Here is a 20,031-nt window from a genome sequence, read left to right as displayed (position 1 = left end):
CTCCTCTCATCTCCGAGTAGAGCAGGAAGGCCAGTTGCCCTAGCGACTCCAGACTTCACACAGACATAGCCTACACATGCTGCTCTGTTCTTTCTTCAGACAAGTATGCATCAAAACTTTGTTCATTTGACAATGTCTCTCGTTCACATTGTCTTGTAAATGTCCAAACTCACTAAAAATGACATTCGGTAGCTCCAACATATATATTAATAACTTTATGAGCTGGATTGCTTGTCTTTGCAATTTGTTTATTTTCGTTTGCTCTCGTTAGCATATTTAGCTAGCAGCCTCCATTGAAATTCGCTATTACTTGTGATAACGTTGTTAGCATTCTGGTAATGCCCAATGGGCTTTTTTGAGTTTTTTTATGCCCCCTTGTGTACTAAGCCAGTAAATACCTTTCTTCTCCCATATGGGGTATGACGATATGAACATCTGAATACTGCCCAACCCTAAGGAAAACGCGTCAGAGTTTGGAAAAACTGCTCCCAACTAATTTGGTGTGAAAGCCCTCTAATAGTATATGGCTGGAGGTCAGCATGCTCTCTGAGGAACAGTAGCTAAGTGAACAACAACACAACAACCAAAGCAGCTCAAGCCTGTAATTGGCACAGTGGGACTTTGGAGCCAGCAGCTTATAGGCTTCGTGTGAGGGGAGGGAGGGTGTTGGGATGTGACCAGAGCCAAGGGGGTTTCTACGAAGCAAGCTAGATCTACTCAGGGTTTTCTAAAGCTAACCAGCTTCAGTTAGCTTCATATTCCAGCTCAAGCTTCATTCGCCTGCCGCTAAATCTAGCAGGCTTGTAACTGGGCGTGCATGGTGCACATGGCTAGTCGAATACCGAACTCTTCATCAAGACAATGTTGAAAGCAATCAATCCATGGGCAAGTCAGTGCCACATTTTCATTTGTGCCAAAATCAAAACGAAAGAAAAAAGTTATCTTGCAAATTGAGTAGGCTATGGTGTGAAATAGGCTTTTAGATGTGGCATCTTTCTTTTATTACTTATCTTTGATGGCAACATTGGTGTGCTTTGGTGTGCTTATCAATGCACAACCACAAGCAACTTTCTTCCCACCCGTCGATAAAATAATTGTATTATGCGTGAAGTTTAAAATGCATTCTGTCATTACTAAATGTGTAATGTGATATATTTTAACATTACTATTTTTTTTACAAACAAATAAATATTGGATTAATAAAATATTTAAAATCAGTCGTATTCCTCAAATGAAGGGGATGATGATGCAATCTTTGCAAAAGGGAGGGAATTTGATTTAATTGGTCCTCAACTCATGGCTCAGTCATTTCATTCAGGGTAAGTGGAGTTAGCCCTGAGTTAGCCTGCCTCGGAGCAGGTTAGTTCTGAAGGATTCATTGTCATAGAAATTTACCTGGCTAAAAAGGTGAGCCACTTTCATATGACAGAGTTGTCAGAGTTGACCTGCTTCGTTGGATACGCCTCTGGGCTCTGGTCAAAAGAAGTGCACTAGATAGAGAACAGGGTGCCATTTGCAATGCAGCCTGTTGTGTAAGGTATTACGGTCGCTCTGTCTTAAAATAGTCAAGGGCCCTACTGGCCACCTGTTAGATAAGCGTCGCTTACTGCATAGGGAGGTTAGTGGGGTTACGGCATCAGAGATGGATAGTCTCTCTCTCTCTCTCTCTCAAACAGAATTAAAAGATGTTGGAGATGTTAATCAACTTTTCATCTCAATATCAAATCATTTTTGGGTACATTTTAAGTACCTTACTGTGATTGTTTTCAATTAAAATGTGTAAGTCGCTCTGGATAAGATCGTCTGCTAAATGATGTAAATGTAAAATGGTAAAAAAAGAAACAAAAATAACTTCTTAGCAAGAGCAATTTCTCAAGCAAGAATTTAGCTAGGACTGTCTGGGAGTGGTCTGAGTGGGGAGGGGAAAACTAGCTGTTATTGGCAGAGAGGTTTGGAACTCTCTTATTGGTCTGTTAACTAATTTACCACCTGGTGATGTCAACAGACCAAAACTTTGGTTAGTAGCATCAGAAGGGGTTTAGCCTAGTCAATGGGTGCAAGGTTTAGAACATAGATATAGCCCAAATGGAGTGTATAGAGATTGAATGTAGAACACAATGATTCTTTACTGTTCTTTATGGCAGATATATATTGCTGTCTGTTGTAGACAACGCATCTCTATTGTCTCGTAATGTTATGCCTTCATGAACAAGCCCTCTCTTTGTATGTAATGAGCAATTTCTATGTTCGATCAGGTTCAAGTCCGGGCTCTGGCTGAGCCACTCAAGGATATTCAGAAACTTGTCCCGAAGCCACTACTGCGTTGTCTTGGCTGTGTGCTTAGGGTCATTGTCATGTTGGAAGGTGCAGGCTTTCCGCTTTGGAGCGGGGGGCTGTGAGGTACCGGAACACATTGAGAAAAAAAGTATCAAACACAACGTAGCAGCAAAGTAGCCTACTATCTATGGTGGTGAAACGGACAGCACTTTCCAAGGTGCTAATTAATTAATTCAAAGCATTTTAGACGTCACTGCAGTATGCCCACATATTTGAGTTTAGCTGCGGGGCTTACACAAGTCTGAATTTCTTATATCCTAATTTTCTAGACATCAATGTACAGCAGAACACCCACCATCAAATCAAATCAAATTTTGTTTGCCACATGCGCCGAATACAACAGGTGTAGACATTACCGTGAAATGCTTACTTACAGCCCTTAACCATCAATGTAGGCTACAGCAGAACACACATATGAGAATATATAGGCCTCTTGCCTATGTGATAATATGAAGCACATATTCAGAATACAAACTTGTTCTGTGCTGTGAAGGTAAAGGATCAAACATTTCCTACCTTAGTTTTCAAAACCTCCCACAATGACTCTCCCCATGTCAAGTCCATTTAACTCCTGAGAGTCAACTTCTTGCTCAAAGCCACGAGCGGGCATGTGGCTGTGATGTTTAGCCTCCTAAGGCTCTTCTGAAGACTCTGGCTGTAGTGTCAATTTTTGTTTCTTTTTTTTGTGTTAACCTGGGTGTCCTCTTTAGCCTTGTCTACAAGGCTTGCTACCACCAAATGCGCCTTGGTTCAGGCATGTTCAAAACCCTTTTTTTCTGAGGGCTCTTAGCTTTTTTTTATTTTTTATGTCTGATGCATAGGATGTTAATTTAATGCACATTCCACCCACTCTTTTGCTAGTTTAATCCCTCCAGTCGTTTCTAGACCCAAGCTCCCTACCTTTTTGCATGTTGTACAGCCCAACTTTGAATTCTGCATGACAAGCTAGGGGTTATACGTTTGCTTGTTCTTGAACTGCAAATTGCACCTGCTCCGAGCACTTTGTCGGTGGATGCACTGCCCCCCTCCCCCCCAGCTCCCCGTCTCCCTCTCCCGCTGAGTGACTCGCTAGTAGGCCTACTAGCTAGAGGAGGTGCCGGTGGTGGTGCTGAACTGGCGGGATTAGTATCGCCACCAGGAACAGTTTGCCCCTAACTCCTCTCCTCCGGCACTGACAGTTCTCTGGCTCGTTCTGGGTTCGATTCACCATCTTTCTCTGGATTTTTGGACTTGAAAAATGTCAAACTCGACTGGCTTTTCTTATAAAAAAATTATTTGGCTTTCCCACGATTCAAAATCAGTAGGGAGACGACTGGACTAGGCTACGTTGACGTGATTACGTAGGGACCTCTTCACTAGCTGACCACCACTACCAAGACCTGTGTCAAGATCAGTTACTTACCCCACTGGCCCTCCCCATAACCTCTATGTACAAATAAGAGAGCAGGTCTGGAATCAGTGTGGCAGGATAAGATGATTACAGAGAAGGATCACCGCGCTTTTACATTATGGTCTTTCTGGGGGGCGGGAGAAATAACGAGGAGGCAACTTGATTTAACGCTGATCTAATTTATTAGAATGTCTACAGTGCGAATAGTGAAATAATTAATAAATCATGCCGCGAGAGTACCGGATCTGGGCAAATAGGTGCCGGAACAAACAAAGTCAAATCTGAGAGGATCCGGCTCAAATTAATCACTGCTCGAAGCTCTATGGACAATTCCTTCAACCTCATGGCTTGGTTTTTGCTCTGACATGCAATGTCAACTGTAGGACCTGATATAAACAGGTGTGTGCCTTTCTAAATCATGTCTAATTTACCACATGTGGACTCAAATCAATTGTAGAAACATCTCAAGGATGATCAATGGAACAGGATGAACCTGAGCTCAATTTCAAGTATCATAGCAAAGGGTATGAAAACGTATGTAATAAAAAATGTTTTTTTATTTTAAAAAGTTATATACATTTGCAAATATGTCTAAAAATCTGTTTTTGCTTTGTCATTATGGAGTATTGTGGGTAGATTGATGAGGATTTTTATTTATTTAATCTGTTTTAGAATAAGGCTGTAACATAAAATATGGAAAAAGTCAAGGGGTCTGAATACTTTCTGTAGAACCATGTATACCATGTAGAACAAGTGTGTCTCTGATAAGGAATCACATCAGCTCTCGTCATTGCATTTCTATCTGGAACATTCCTAATTTTATGCAAAAACATGGCTCAGATGGTAGTGTTGCTTCTGATAGTGTTAATTAATATATTTTAATATGCAGTGCTTTTTGGAAAGTATTCAGACCCATTGACTTTTTCCACATTTTGTTACATTACAGCCTTATTCTAAAATGGATTAAATAAAAATAATTCCTCAGGAATCTAAACACAATACCCCATAATGACAAAGCAAAAACAGCTTGAAAATATTAGCAAATGTTTAAGATTTAAACATTATTTAAAAAATAATGTATTTACATAAGTATTCAGACCCTTTGCTATGGGACTCGAAATTGAGCTCAGGTGCATCCTGTTTCCATTGATCATCCTTGAGATGTTTCTACAACTTGATTGGAGTCCACCTGTGGTAATTTATATTGATTGGACATGATTTAGAAAGGCACACACCTGTCTATATAAGGTCCCACAGTTGACAGCGCATGTCAGAGCAAAAATCAAGCCATGAGGTTGAAAGAATTGTCCGTAGAGCTCCGAGACAGGATTGTGTCGAGGCACAGATCTGGGGAAGGGTACCAGCATTGAAGGTCCCCAAGAACTCAGTGGCCTCCATCATTCTTAAATGGAAGAAGTTTGGAACCACCAAGACTCTTCCTAGAGCTGGCCGCCCGGTCTAACAGAGCAATCGGGGGAGAAGAGCCTTGGTCAGGGAGGTGACCAAGAACCCAATGGTCACTCTGACAGAGCTCCAGAGTTCCTCTGTGGAGATGGGAGAAACTTCCAGAAGACAACCATCTCTGCAGCACTCCACCAATCAGGCTTTTATGGTAGAGTGGCCAGATGGAAGCCACTGCTCAGTAAAAGGGACATGACAGCCTGCTTGGAGTTTACCAAAAGGCACCTAAAGGACTTTCAGAGCATGAGAAACAAGATTCTCTGGTCTGATGAAACCAAGATTGAACTCTTTGGCCTGAATGCCAAGCGTCACTTCTGGAGGAAACCTGGCACCATCCCCACGGTAAAGCATGCTGGTGGCAGCATCATGCTGTGGGGATATTTTTCAGCGGCAGGGACTGGGAAACTAGTCAGGATTGAGGCAAAGATTAAAGATTAATGGAGCAATGTACAGAGAGATCCTTGATGAAAACCTGCTCCAGAGCGCTCAGGACCTCAACATGACAACAACCCATAAGCACACAGCCAAGACAACGCAGGAGTGACTTCGGGACAAGTCTCTGAATGTCCTTGACTGGCCCAGCCAGAACTCAGACTTGAACCCGATCGATCATCTCTGGAGAGACCTGAAATTAGCTGTGCAGCAATGCTCCCCATCCATCCTGACAGAGCTTGAGAGGATCTTCAGAGAAGAATGGGAGAAACTCCCCAAATACAGGTGTGCCAAGCTTGTAGCATCATACCCAAGAAGACTCAACGCTGTAATCGCTGCCAAAGGTGCTTCAACAAAGTACTGAGTAAACGGTCTGAATACCTATGTAAAAGTAATATTTACGTTTTTTTCTTTTAATACATTTGTAAAAATTGATAAAAACCTGTTTTTGCTTTGTCATTGTGCGGTATTGTGTGTAGATTGATGAGGGAAAAAAACAATTTAATCAATTTTAGAATAAGGCTGTAACGTAACAAAATGTGGAAAAAGTCAAGTGGTCTGAATACTTTCCGAAGGCACTGTATAATTAATTTAATTAATATTAATGTATTAATATTTCATTAATATATACACAGTGTACAAAACATTAGGATCAGCTTTAATATTGCAGATAGATTGTAACTTCCATCAATGTAATTGTCTGCATCACTTCCAATCCCCCATATGTAGTTTTTTTCTCGCAAATATATATTTACACATACACATACACATACATACATTTAAATACATACATATATATACACATATCCTTTAAAAAATATATATTTCCCTTTATTAATTGTGTCAAGTTGGCTGGATGTCCTTTGGGTGGTGGACCATTCTTGACACACATGGGAAACTGTTGAGCATGAAAAACCCAGCAGCGTTGCAGTTCTTGACACACTAAAACCGGTGCGCCTGGCACCTACTACCATACCCTGTTGGAAGGTACTTAAATCTTTTGACTTGCCCTGGCACCTACTACCATACCCCGTTGGATGGTACTTAAATCTTTTGACTTGCCCATTCACCCTCTGAATGGCACACATACACAATCCATGTCTCAATTGTCTCAAAGCATCTTCAACCAGTCTCCTCCCCTTCGTCTACACTGATTTTTTTGGGAACACAAATGTTCTTTTAACGTTCCCATGAAACGTGTCTAGAACATTAATATCTGATATTCTGAGAACATGGCAACCATGTTCTGTGTATATTTGTGGTTTTACCGGTATGGCATACCCCAATTATCTATTTTGCCGGGACGCCGTACCGGACCGTCTTACTTTTACCCCTGCTCCTAACCCACAGAAAAATGGACACATTAATGTTCTTGCAACATTCTCATGAAACGTGCCTATTACATGAATATCTTAAGTTCTGAGAACATGGTAACCACGTTCTGGGTAAGTTCTATTTGACATTAAGGGAATGGTCTCTTGGAAACATTCCTTGCACATCATGGAAACATTCCTATGAAACCGTTAGTTAATGACCTAATGAAACTCTTAAGGGAATGTTCTCTTAAGTTATGGGAATGTTTGTTGTTAGCTAGATAGCGCCCAGTTTCCAGTCTTTGATGGTGTGAAACATCAGCTGTTAACAATGTATCGATTAACCAGAGATGCTCATCTGGTCACTCGTCATTCAATGAATGAATGGTGTTTTAAGGGAGTATTATTTTTAGCCATATCAGCCAGTCAATCAGTTAGCGTAGTGTGGTATGTGGACTATCGAACTTACTCTCTGTGATCTTCTGCAAGGCCAGTACATCATCGGGAGTGATCACCGTGTTCGCGAGTAGTCCCTCCTCCATGGTCGCCGGGATGTCCGTCGAGTTGCAGCCTTTTTTTACTTTCATCGCCGCCGTTGGGTTTGGGTTCGCGTTCGGACTCGTCTGGCCATCGGTGTTGTTACTGCTGCTTCCTCCAGTATCTCTTCCGCCACCGCAACTGCCGGGATTATTACCCACGGACTTCTCAGCGTTTGATGGATCCTGGCTGTTGCCACTGCTGGTACAAGAATAACTCATTCTCCGTCCCTCCTCTCCCTTCTCAAAGCCCGGGCAAGAAACAAAAAACAGCCGTCCTCCCTCCTTGCTGCTCTCCCTCCCTCCCTCCCTCTCTGAAGGCTGCACAGCTGCTGTCAGTGTAGCTCCTTCGTGCTTAATTCAAAGCCCTTCTTCTTTCAGAGTTGAAGTCTGGCGTGTGCAGTAGATGATGTTGCTGTAGTTGCTCTCTCACCGAATGAACTAGCCAACAGCACACTAGTAGCCTATGACCGAAATGATCTCTGGTGGGGTCATCTCCGGTACGGTCGCTGCCTCGTAAAGATGGCACGCCAAGGCAAAGTGAGCTTTATGCCTATTGGTCGTAAGCTAATTGAAAAAGGAGGGTGAGTGGATGGTTTTTTAAGCGGTCTCGAGGAATTGGCTGCATCATTTTCCTACCCAACCTGATCTCAGAGCATTTCGTATTATTCTGTAAGTAAATTTGAGATACTCAATTTAGTATGATATGTTACGTTTCATATGGTATGTATTCATTTGTGGATGTCTATCATCCATTTTGTATGATATGTTATGAATTACAATTCGTATATGTTACGAATTTGCAAAACAGACAAGATCTTAGGAATTTGTAAAATGTACAATATGTTACGAATTTGCAAAAAGCTAAAATGCTAAAGTTGTCCGTGATGATATTCAAACATGCAACCTTTGGATTGCGAGACGTTCGTTTTTATACGGCTACCCATCCACCCCGACCAACCACCCTCCATTCATTTTTGCCTTAAGTAACCTTCTGTCTTAAATATAACCATACCAAACGTTACATATCATACTAATTTAAGTCACACAGATTTATATTTTCTATGTTACGTCTTGTCTATGAGACCAGGCTGTCTTACCTAGAGCCCTGGTTGAGCTCCAAATGCTCAAACTGCAGCTTATCCACAAACATGATGTGGTTATAAAATGCAGCTATTGGGTGCTAAGGCTTCACCACTCCTCTGGTCCGTTTTGATGTGAGCCTGATGACTCACACTAAATGATTGCGCTGCTGTGTCGTTTGCTACAAATTAGTCTGAGACTGCCATCATTGAAGTTGTTTGTGGTGACAAGGGGTGTTGTACAAAAAGTAATCAGTGATTGGATCATCTCTAACCAATCAGAGTATCAAAGCCAATGACACATTTTCAAACCACCGCTTTACCCACTTGTGTTCTGGCTCTGGCCCAACCCATCGGTTTCTGGACCAATCAGACGGCCCAACATTTTTTCGCATTCAGTGAAAGGTCGGGGAAGTACTCAGATACAGATTCATTGCGGAGAAGAAACTAATGTCCGTGGGCATGGCATAGAGTTTGGCCGGAGCCTGGGTAGCCAGGCAATTTTGATGTCACTCAAAAAGCTGATATGATGCTGCCTTCTGATTCCCTCAAGAGAAGGCAATTAGGCCTATTGGTTTGCAGAGGACCAAACAGATTTGTATTAATCATATGGGGAAGTCTATAATTCTCCAGATGATCTCATTTTTTTGCAGCACATGCATTAGGAAATGCAATTGAAGTGCAATTGAGTAACCACAACACTGAATGCCTTAGTAGTATTTCATTACTCTCTTGACATACGTGTTGCCTCCCACAATGTACCAATGTTACGGCTTGCCTAGGGTCTGAGTTTCCAAGACTAGTATTTCATTGGATAACATATAGCCTGTTAGTTCCCTACCCTGTACTGACCAGACCATGTAGTGTCAATGGACTAGACAGCAGTCTACACATCATTTATTTCCTACCTTTAGGGTCATAGGTTGCATATTAATGAAGTGTCCTTCTCTCCTTGCCTCTGCAATACAGCAGCTGCCTAGACATCCGTTCCAGCCATTAAATGAGCCCGTCCTCCCCAATTTGGGTGCCACCCGTCGCCAGTGTTATTGAAATGAACCCCAGGGTAAAAACAAACAGGCCCACACCAGTATGGCCAATGACATACAGACTACTTCATGAGATTTCCAGTGAATATCCCAGACATTCTGGAATGTCACACAGATTCTGGAATGTTACAGCTGTTGCACACTGAACAAAAAATATAAATGCTATGTAAAAAATATAAATGCAATGTAAAGTGTTGGCCCCATGATTCATGAGCTAAAATAAAACATCCCAGAAATGTTCCATATGCACAAAAAGCTTATTTCTCTCAAATGTTGTGCACAAATTTTGTTTACATCCCTGTTAGTGAGCATTTCTTCTTTGCCAAGATAATCCATTCACCTGAAACGTGAGGCATATCAAGAAGCTGATTAAACAGCACGATCATTACACATGTGCACAATAAAAGGCCACTCTAAAATGTGCAGTTTTGTCACACAACACAATGCCACAGAAGTTTTGAGGGAGCGTGCAATTGGCATACTGACTGCAGGAATGTCCACCAGAGCTGTTGCCAGATAATGTAATGTTCATTTCTCTACCATGAGCCGCCTCCAACATCGTTTTAGAGAATTTGGCATTACGTCCAACCGGCCTCACAACTGCAGACCACGTATAACCACGCCAGCCCAGGACCTCCACATCCGGCTTCTTCAACTGCTGGATCATCTGAGACCAGCCACCCGGACAGCTGATGAAACTGTGGGTTTGCACAACTGAAGAATTTATTTCACAAACTGTCAGAAACCATCTCAGGGAAGCTCATCTGCATGCTCGTCGTGGGGTCTTGATCTGACTGCAGTTCGGCATCGTAACTAACTTCAGTGGGCAAATGCTCACCTTCGATGGCCGCTCTTCACAGATGAATCCTGGTTTCAACTGTACCGGGCAGATGGCAGTACAGTATGGTGTTGTGTGGGCGAGTGGTTTGCTGATGTCTACGTTGTGAACAGAGTGCCCCATGGTGGCGGTGGGGTTATGGTATGGGTAGGTTTAAGCTACGGACAACGAACACAATTGCATTTTATCGATGGCAATTTGAATGCACAGAGATACCATGATGAGATCCTGAGGCCCATTGTCGTGTCACGTGCATGAGGCAAATGGTGGTAACACCAGATACTGACTGGTTTTCTGATCCACGCCCTTAACTTTCTTTTAAGGTATATGTGACCAACAGATGCATATCTGTATTCCCAGTCATATGAAATACATAGATTAGGGCATAATACATTTATCTCAATTGACTGATTTCCTTATATGAACTCTAACTCAGTAAAATCTTTGAAATTGTTGCAGGCGTTTATATTCTTGTTCAGTGTAGAATCTCACTGAGGTTGTGGAATGTCAGGTCATCAATGAGGAAACGCTGCACCCTAGAGGCCAGCTGCCTCTACTCCAGAACCAGTCACAATGGCCATTTCAGCATAGGTTGTTTGTCATGGTTTGGTTTGTCATCAAGGCTGAAAACAGTTTCCAGAATTTTTTTTGCTAAGTTTGCATAGTTTGTTTCCACAAAAGGTGTAAGAACAGAAAGAGAACAATGCAAAAGAAAAGGGCAGACTCCATGACTGTGGAAAAGTATTGGCAGTCTTTTCTTTGTGGATTATGTTTAGCTTTTTCACTCAAAATAATGTTTGTCTTACATCAGCCCAAAATCAGTGACAGAAGAATCCGTCACAAAACAATCCGTCACTCATTCTAAATAAACAGCAACTTGTGTACATTTTCATATGATACATACAGTGATGATGTGGTCCTCTGTAGCTCAATTGGTAGAGCATGGAGCTTGTAACGCCAGGGTAGTGGGTTCGAACCCCGGGACCACCCATATGTAAAAATGTATGCACACATGACTGTAAGTCGCTTTGGATAAAAGCGTCTGCTAAATGGCATATTATTATGTTCCTTAGCACAGGTCTTGTGCTGGTGGGGGGGTTCTATCCTTGTGGGAACATAAAGTCCCCACAAGGATAGTAAAACAACGAAAATTCTCCCTCATCGGGACATTTCCCACGTCTTATGAGGACAAAGGCTATTTTAAGCTTAGGGGTTAGGTTTAGGGTTACAATTAGGGTAAGGGGTTAGTGGTTAGGGTTAGGTTTAGGGTTTGGGTTAGGGTTAGGGGTTAGGTGTTAGGGTTAAGGTTAGGGTTAGGGTTATGGTATGGGTTAGGTTTAGGGTTAAGGGTTAGGGAAAATAGGATTTTGAATGGAAATTCATTTTAGGTCCCCACGAGGATAGAAGAACATAACGTGTGTGTGTTGAATGTCTGTATACGGTAGAGTATACATGGTCACAGAGAGCTCCTGCCATAGGCTTGCTGACTGTGCTTGTCTCTTTGTCACGTCTGGGCTGCTGCTATCATCAGCAGAAACACACACACACACACACACACACACAGGAATGAATGCTAATGGTGTCACACACACACACACACACATTGATTTATACACATACTAGGAGCAGAGCCCCTCCACACAAAAACATCCAAAACATATGCATACTCTCACATTCACTGAGAAACACACACACACACACACACACAGAAAGAGGCCTGGGCAATGTGCTGACCTCAGTAAGCTGTTCCCTACATGTTCATTGTTTGCTGAGGAGAGAGGAGTGGAGTGGATGGATGGCCGTAGCCTCTGTTTAGCATTGTAGAGCCACACCAGTTTCTTTCGATGCCGTTTTGTTCTGTCTCTAATTATTTGCTTTAGCAGCACAATTAAACACATAGAGAGTTAGAATAGCATTTTTCTGCTCTTCCATTGTACCAGACAGAGCGTGCCTGCCCTGGCTGCGTATGGACGGGCAGTATACTGTACTGTACATGGAAATAATGGCAGCGCCACAATTCCTGTTAATTTAGATTCATTGTAAAAAAAAAACTAAAGGAAAAGGAGCTGAAATGGAAAATTGCTCTGCCTCAGGCATACTATAAACTATTTCAAGATGCGATTCATCATCGCTTACAGCAGGTGCATTTACTTAGAAGGACAGACAAGTGTACATACACAAGCATGTAGACAAAAACAAAACATATCTAGGAAGAATCTTGTAGTGCTGAGCAATTAGTGCTTTTTGAGGTCGATTTTGTTTTGGTTCCATTCTAAAACAAATATCACGTTTTATTTTGTTTTTTGGTTATTATATATTTTTTACATTAATGCACTTTACTTTATGTGGGTTGAATGCTGTAACAACACTGAATAAAACAATTAATAAAAGTCCCATGATGGTAGTGACTGCCCCATTACTGCTTATCACTTATTACCCATCATTAATTCCTTGATATGTTTTGTTTTTGTCTACATGCTTGTGTATGTACACTTGTCTGTCCTTCTAAGTAAATGCACCGATGTACTGTAAGCGATGATGAACTACATTTTGAAATAGTTTATAGTATGTCTGTATACCACGGCAATATACCACGGCTAAAGGCTTTATCCAGGCACTCCACGTTGCGTCGAGCTGAAGAACTTCCCTTAGCCGTGGTATATTGGCCGTATACCACACCCCCTCGTGCCTTATTGCTTAAATATACAACACCCCCTTGGGTCTTATTGCTGAATTATATCGTATACAGTAGTTGTGCTTGTTTTACCATATGTACAGGGTGTGAATTCTGTTTATCTGTCTATGTTGGTGTGTCTGTGTCTCTGTATGTCTGTGCTCCTGCGTGAACAGTAGATTTCTCTCTGTGAGCAAATGTGTGTGTGTGTGTGTGTGTGTGTGTGTGTGTGTGTGTGTGTGTGTGTGTGTGTGTGTGTGTGTGTGTGTGTGTGTGTATGCGCGCACATGTCCATACATACAAAAATTAACCCATGCTACGTATACACGGGCCAATGTAAAGACGTGCATTCATTATTTGTCTGTCTGTCTGTCTGTCTGTCTGTCTGTCTGTCTGTCTGTCTGTCTGTCTGTCTGTCTGTCTGTCTGTCTGTGGTGTGTGTGTGTGTGTGTGTGTGTGTGTGTGTGTGTGTGTGTGTGTGTGTGTGTGTGTGTGTGTGTGTGTGTGTGTGTGTGTGTGTGTGTGTGTGTGTGTGTGTGTGTGTGTGTGTGTGTGTGTGTGTGTGTGTATGCGCCTGCCATCTCAGGCAGGCTCAGGCCCAGTAACAATGGATCCCAAAGCAAAGTGCTGACAGTGAAGTGGGTGTGGCCGACCCCTAGCCCTGAAGGTGTGTGTATATATACCCACACACACACCTCCCTGGCAGACCGCTCAGTGGAACCCTGCGAAACACACAGCTTACGTTTTAGGTAGGTCTGCAGGCAGATAGCTTCATGTTTATCTAATAGATGTAAATTATTCCTATGTTTAGATAGGTCTTAACTGATGGGCACATAGCTTTATATTTATCTAACATATGTAATATAGTCCTATCTGTTTAGGTAGGTCTGATTGGCCTTGGCAAATAGCTTTATGTTTATCAAATAGTGATGAACTATAAAGTTATTTTATTGGAGATTCTCCATTGAGCATGTTTTGTTTTTGTTTAGGACGTTAGGCTTAAGGCTTGATCTGGGTCCCGGAATCCGGCCCATAGACTTCTATTTGTCTGTGTGATAGAACTTCACAGGGCTATTAAAGCAGGGGACATAGGGTAATGTTTCCCAAATGATGGGTCTGGAACCAGTGGTGGGTGGCGACTGGGAGTTGTCACTGAATACTTGTTAGTAGCAGGATTTGTTTTTGTTTTGTTTTATCTTGTTTGGAGGATTAGAATACTATTATTTGAAAGGCTTCAGTTTAGGTGGAATGCTATAGAATAGTCTGAGAACCATTGAGGCTATAATGACAGGGAGCTTCAGTGGAGAGGTATCATGCATAGATCACTCTGTTTGTTTAAAAGAGTTTACCAGGGCTTTGGTAGAGCAGCAGATTAACAGGGAGAGCCTGGTGAATAGAGCTGGTCAGGCGTCCTGCACACGTCTGTCTGAAGCGTTACCTCACGGTTCATTGAACTGTGTTGTTCTGTAGCTACAGGTCAGGGGACAAGAGGCTATGGGCCATTCACTGGCAGCTTCAAGGCGGGGTGGGATTTCTTGGTGTAGACATAAAAAATGTTTTGGTCAAGAATGAACTGAATGATTTATATATCCCTCTGTCTCCCTCCCTCCTATCTCTCTCTCCATATCAGCCAGATACAGAAGGACATAATGGCTCTGACCAACCCCATGAACCCTGTGAACCCCATGCCCATGGGCCCATGGAAGATCACCGTGTACGACCAGGAGTACTTCCAGGGAAAGCGTATGGAGTTCACCGCCTGCTGCCAGAACATCATGGAGTGTGGCATGGAGAACATCCGCTCCCTTAAGGTCGAGTGTGGAGCGTAAGTATTCCCAAAACTTTTCCCAAAACATGGAAGTCTTAGAGGAGGTTTTCCAGCAGGCTAACATGAGCCAATGTCAGCCATTATTACACTGGGCACTGACTAATCTCTCTCTCTCCCTCCTTTTTTCTCTTCTGTCATTTCTCTCCTTTTTTCCTTTCTTTCTCTCTCTCATTACATCTCTCTCCTTCACTATCTCCCTCTTTCCATCTCCTGTTCTCTCCCTCCCTCATTCCCTCCATGCATCCCTCCTTTTGCCTCCGTCTAGCTGGGTGGGTTATGAGCACTCCAGTTTCTTTGGCCAGCAGTTTGTCCTGGAGAAGGGAGACTACCCCCGTTTCGAGGCCTACAGCGGCAGCAACTCCTACCGCATTGAGAGGATGATCTCCTTCAGACCCATCTGCTCCGCTGTGAGTCCTTGGATGCATTCCAAATGGCACCCTATTCCCTAAAGTAGTACACTATATAGGGAATATTAAAACACACAATACTATCCCATCCCACTCCACATTATCATGGATCATCACATTATTTTGGCAACATTATCAACAACACATCAAATCACACTGCATTACCTTTACTATAACAACTCAAGACAACATAACATCCTATGAAATTATCATGCCAAGGTTACCAGATTATATTTACATTGCATAATATTGTATAACCTTATGATATGTTCAATTATCAATAACAAAACATGAAATACTACAATAATGTAAACTGCTGGTTAAAATGTATCTCTCTCTCTCTCCATCTCTCTCTCTCTCTCTCTCTCTCTCTCTCTCTCTCTCTCTCTCTCTCTCGCTCTCTCTCGCTCTCTCTCAGAGCCACAAGGAGTCCCGTATGACCATCTATGAGAAGGAGAACATGATTGGTCGCCAGTTTGAGATGTGTGATGACTACCCCTCCCTGCAGGCCATGGGCTGGTTCAACAACGAGGTTGGATCCATGCACATCCAGAGCGGAGCGTAAGTACTAATGCCTTGACAGGGACACTGCCACTTCACACTAAATATACTACCACTGCTATTTCTGCTACTACTACAAGTACACAACTGCTCCCAAACCATCTACTCTATCAGCTTTAACTACAACTGAAATACTACTACTACTCTACTACTACTTGTACTACTACTACTACTACTACACTACTGACTCAGACCAATCTCTACTGCTAATATTGACTGCTTCTACTGTACATTACCGGCATTGGCCAATCTCTACTACTACTAATAACTTCTTCTTCTTCTTCTTCTTCTTCTTCTTCTTCTTCTTCTTCTTCTTCTTCTTCTTCTTCTTCTTCTTCTTCTTCTTCTTCTTCTTCTTCTTCTTCTTCTTCTTCTTCTTCTTCTTCTTCTTCTTCTTCTTCTTCTTCTACTTCTACTACTACTACTACTACTACTACTACTACTACTACTACTACTACTACTACTACTACTACTACTACTACTACTACTACTACTACTACACTACTGCAGCTGGCTAACCTCTACTCTATAATTATATAATTGCAAACCTGAAGCTGCCACTCCAATACTACACTACACTGTACTGATTTTTGCACTTATATTGCCTGCACTACTCCGTCCTATTGCCAAGTTGATCCTCACCCTCATTCCCATTGGCCCACTCCGACTCAACTCACAGTAACAGTGTATCTGAATGGCCTGCTCTCTTCTCTCCCTGTAGCTTCGTGTGCTACCAGTTCCCCGGCTACCGTGGCCACCAGTACATCATGGAGTGCGACTGCCACGGAGGAGAGTACAAGTGTTACCGTGAGTTTGGCTCCCACGCTCAGACCCCTCAGATCCAGTCCATCAGGAGGATTCAGCACTGAGCAGGAAACACCTTCTTCATCCCTCCTCCTCTACTCCTCCTCTCCCCCCCCCCTCTTCTTCTACTTCCTACTCCTCCTCCCTCTCTTCTCCCCCCTCTCCTCCTCCTGCTCCGCCTCCTCTCCCTTGCCCATCCCAATTCCGCTGGTCCAGCTAGTCCAGGCAGGATCACGGGCCGGGCCTCAGGTGCTTACCGGCGACGTCACATGTTCACAACACATGTTTTTTTTAAAGCATCATGAAAGGAAGAACGAATTGAAGGGAGGAAAGACAGATAGAGGGAATGACACAGCTGAGAGAAAGAGTAATGAATCCTCGACTCCTCCGCAGAACGGTGACAACACCTCTGAACTTTTTGCTCCTCTTCGTCCACGACATCGTCATTATCATCGGCATCTTCTTCTTCTTCATCACCATCCTCATCATCACTATTGCCTGTCACTGTGGTTGGATGGTAAACATTGACTGATGAATAAAGAGAATGGGCTAAAGAAAGAGAGAATAACAAGACTGACTGGCATGTAGTTGTGTAACTGTGTTTGTCCTGTCCTGCACTTCCCACCCACATCCACACACACACACAAATATGGGGGAGAGAGGAGGGATACAGATGAGGCTTGACATGGGAATATAGTCCCGTGATAAACAGAGTTTATAGAGCATATGGCACTGATTAATTCACCTGCTTGCAGGTAACTGGGGGGAACTGCACAAGTGCAAGTGAGAAAGGACTCTATATTGGGGACCGGGTAGGAAACCCTGTTCTCTTGGATTGGAGAACAATTGCGTCGAGGACACTGTGTGGAGTGGCGGGGAGCCAAAATCCGCTGTTTCGGTGTAGCATGCAGTTATAGCCAAGAGTATTGCAGCTTGGGCAGTGCCCGAAGAAACGTGTGTGCATTTACGTACGGACAGAGTATTCAGCACTAACTGTAGGCCTGAAGAGTACCGCTATATCAAATAAAATAAAATACAATTGTATTTGTCACATACGCCGAATACAACAGGTGTAGACCTCACAGTGAAATGCTTACTTACAAGCCCTTAACCAACAATGAAAACAATATATAACTAAAAAATAACAAGTAATTAAAGAGCAGCAGTAAAATAACAGTAGCGAGGCTATATACAGGGGGTACCGGTACAGAGTCAATGTGCGGGGTCACAGGTTAGTCGAGGTAATTGAGGTAATATGTACATGTAATAGTCCGGGTAGCCATTTGATTAGCTGTTAAGAAGCCCTAGACTTGGTGCTCCGGTACCGCTTGCCGTACGGTAGCAGAGAGAACAGTCTATGACTAGGGTGGCTGGAGTCTTTGACAATTTTTAGGGCCTTCCTCTGACACATCCTGGTATAGAGGTCCTGGATGGCAGAAAGCTTGGCCCCAGTGACTGGGCTGAACGCACTACCCTCTGTAGTGCCTTGCGGTCGGAGGCTGAGCAGTTGCCATACCAGGCAGTGATGCAACCAGTCAGGATGCTCTTGATGGTGCAGCCATAGAACTTTATGAGGATCTGAGGACCCATTCCAAATCTTATCAGTCTTTGTTGTGCCCTCTTCACGACTCTCTTGGTGTGTTTGGACCATGATACTTTGTTGATGATGTGGACACCAAGGAACTTGAAGCTCTCAACCTGCTCCACTACAGCCCCGTCGATGAGAACGGAGGCGTGCTCTGTCCTCTTTTCCTGTAGTCCATAATCATCTCCTTTGTCTTGATCAGGTTGAGGGAGAGGTTGTTAGCCTGGCACCACACGGCCAGGTAACTGACCTCCTCCCTATAGGCTGTCTCATTATTGTCGGTGATCAGGCCTACCATTGTTGTGTCGTCGGCAAACTTAATGATGGTGTTGGAGTCGTGCCTGGACATGCAGTCATGAGTGAACAGGGAGTACAGGAGGGGACTGAGCACGCACCCCTGAGGGGCCTCCGTGTTGAGGATCAGCGTGGCCGATGTGTTGTTACCTACCCTTACCACCTGCGGGCGGCCCGTCAGGAAGTCCAGGATCCAGTTGCAGAGGGAGGTGTTTAGTCCCAGGGTCCTTAGCTTAGTGATGAGCTTAGAGGGCACGATGGTGTTGAATGCTGAGCTTTAGTCTCAATGAATAGCATTCTCACGTAGGTGTTTCTTTTGTCCAGGTGTGAAAGGGCAGTGTGGAGTGCAATAGAGATTGCGTCATCTGTGGATCTGTTGGGGCGGTATGCAAATTGGAGTGGGTCTAGGGTTTCTGGGATAATGGTGTTGATGTGAGCCATGACCAGCTTTTCAAAGCACTTCATGGCTACAGACGTCAGTGCTACGGGTCGGTAGTCATTTAGGCAGGCTACCTTAGTGTTCTTGGGCACAGGGACTATGCTGGTCTGCTTGAAACATGTTGGTATTACAGACTCAGTCAGGGACATGTTGAAAATGTCAGTGAAGACACTTGCCAGTTGGTCAGCGCATGCTCGGAGTACACGTCCTGGTAATCAATCTGGCCCTGTGGCCTTGTGAATGCTGACCTGTTTAAAGGTCTTACTCACATTGGCTACGGAGACCGTGATCACATAGTCATCCGGAACAGCTGGTGCTCTCATGCATGCTTTAGTGTTGCTTGCCTTGAAGCGAGCATAGAAGTGGTTTAGCTTGTCTGGAAGTCTTGTGTCACTGGGCAGCTCGCGGCTGTGCTTCCCTTTGTAGTCTGTAATAGTTTTCAAGCCCTGCCACATCGGACGAGCGTCAGAGCCGGTGTAGTACGATTCAATCTTAGTCCTGTATTGACTCTTTGCCTGTTTGATGGTTCGTCGGAGGGCATAGCGGGATTTCTTATAAGCGTCCGGGTTAGAGTCCTGCTCCTTGAAAGCGGCAGCTCTACCCTTTAGCTCAGTGCGGATGTTTCCTGTAATCCATGGCTTCTGGTTGGGGTATGTACGTACGGTCACTGTGGGGACGACATCATCGATGCACTTATTGATGAAGCCAGTGACTGATGTGGTGTACTCCTCAATGCTATCTGAAGAATCCCGGAACATGTTCCAGTCTGTGCTAGCGAAACAGTCCTGTAGCTTAGCATCTGTGTCATCTGACCACTTTTTTATTAACCGAGTCACTGGTGCTTCCTGCTTTAGTTTTTGCTTATAAGCAGGAATCAGGAGGATAGAGTTATGGTCAGATTTGCCAAATGGAGGGCAAGGGAGAGCTTTATATGCGTCTCTGTGTGTGTAGTAAAGGTGGTCTAGAGTTTTTTTTCCTCTGGTTCCACATTTAACATGCTGGTA

General features: G+C 43.5%; 2 protein-coding genes across 2 annotated transcripts in view; one reads left to right on the top strand and one right to left on the bottom strand.

Annotated features, from left to right (window-relative positions):
• The window catches only part of LOC121580287 (protein unc-119 homolog A-like), a 47,007-nt gene extending 39,265 nt beyond the window's left edge, over nt 1-7,742 (bottom strand). Inside the window, exon 1 of the mRNA XM_041895346.2 lies at nt 7,403-7,742. Within this exon, the coding sequence (XP_041751280.1) occupies nt 7,403-7,691 (289 nt within the window). The 5' untranslated portion in view covers nt 7,692-7,742. The remainder of the gene's footprint in view (nt 1-7,402) is intronic.
• A 6,066-nt stretch (nt 7,743-13,808) lies between these two features.
• On the top strand, nt 13,809-17,280 carry LOC121580286 (beta-crystallin A1-like). Its single transcript, XM_041895345.2, has 5 exons — nt 13,809-13,858; nt 14,740-14,934; nt 15,203-15,344; nt 15,763-15,905; nt 16,627-17,280. The coding sequence occupies exons 2-5, from the start codon at nt 14,759-14,761 to the stop codon at nt 16,772-16,774; spliced, it is 609 nt and encodes a 202-aa protein (XP_041751279.1). The 5' UTR covers nt 13,809-13,858; nt 14,740-14,758; the 3' UTR covers nt 16,775-17,280.
• Nucleotides 17,281-20,031: the final 2,751 nt, after the last annotated feature.

This window comes from Coregonus clupeaformis, chromosome 13 (genome assembly GCF_020615455.1).
Source record: "Coregonus clupeaformis isolate EN_2021a chromosome 13, ASM2061545v1, whole genome shotgun sequence".
Lineage (NCBI taxonomy): Eukaryota > Metazoa > Chordata > Actinopteri > Salmoniformes > Salmonidae > Coregonus > Coregonus clupeaformis.
The sequence above is the reverse complement of the archived record's forward strand: the minus strand, read 5'-3'. Positions and strand labels throughout refer to the sequence as shown.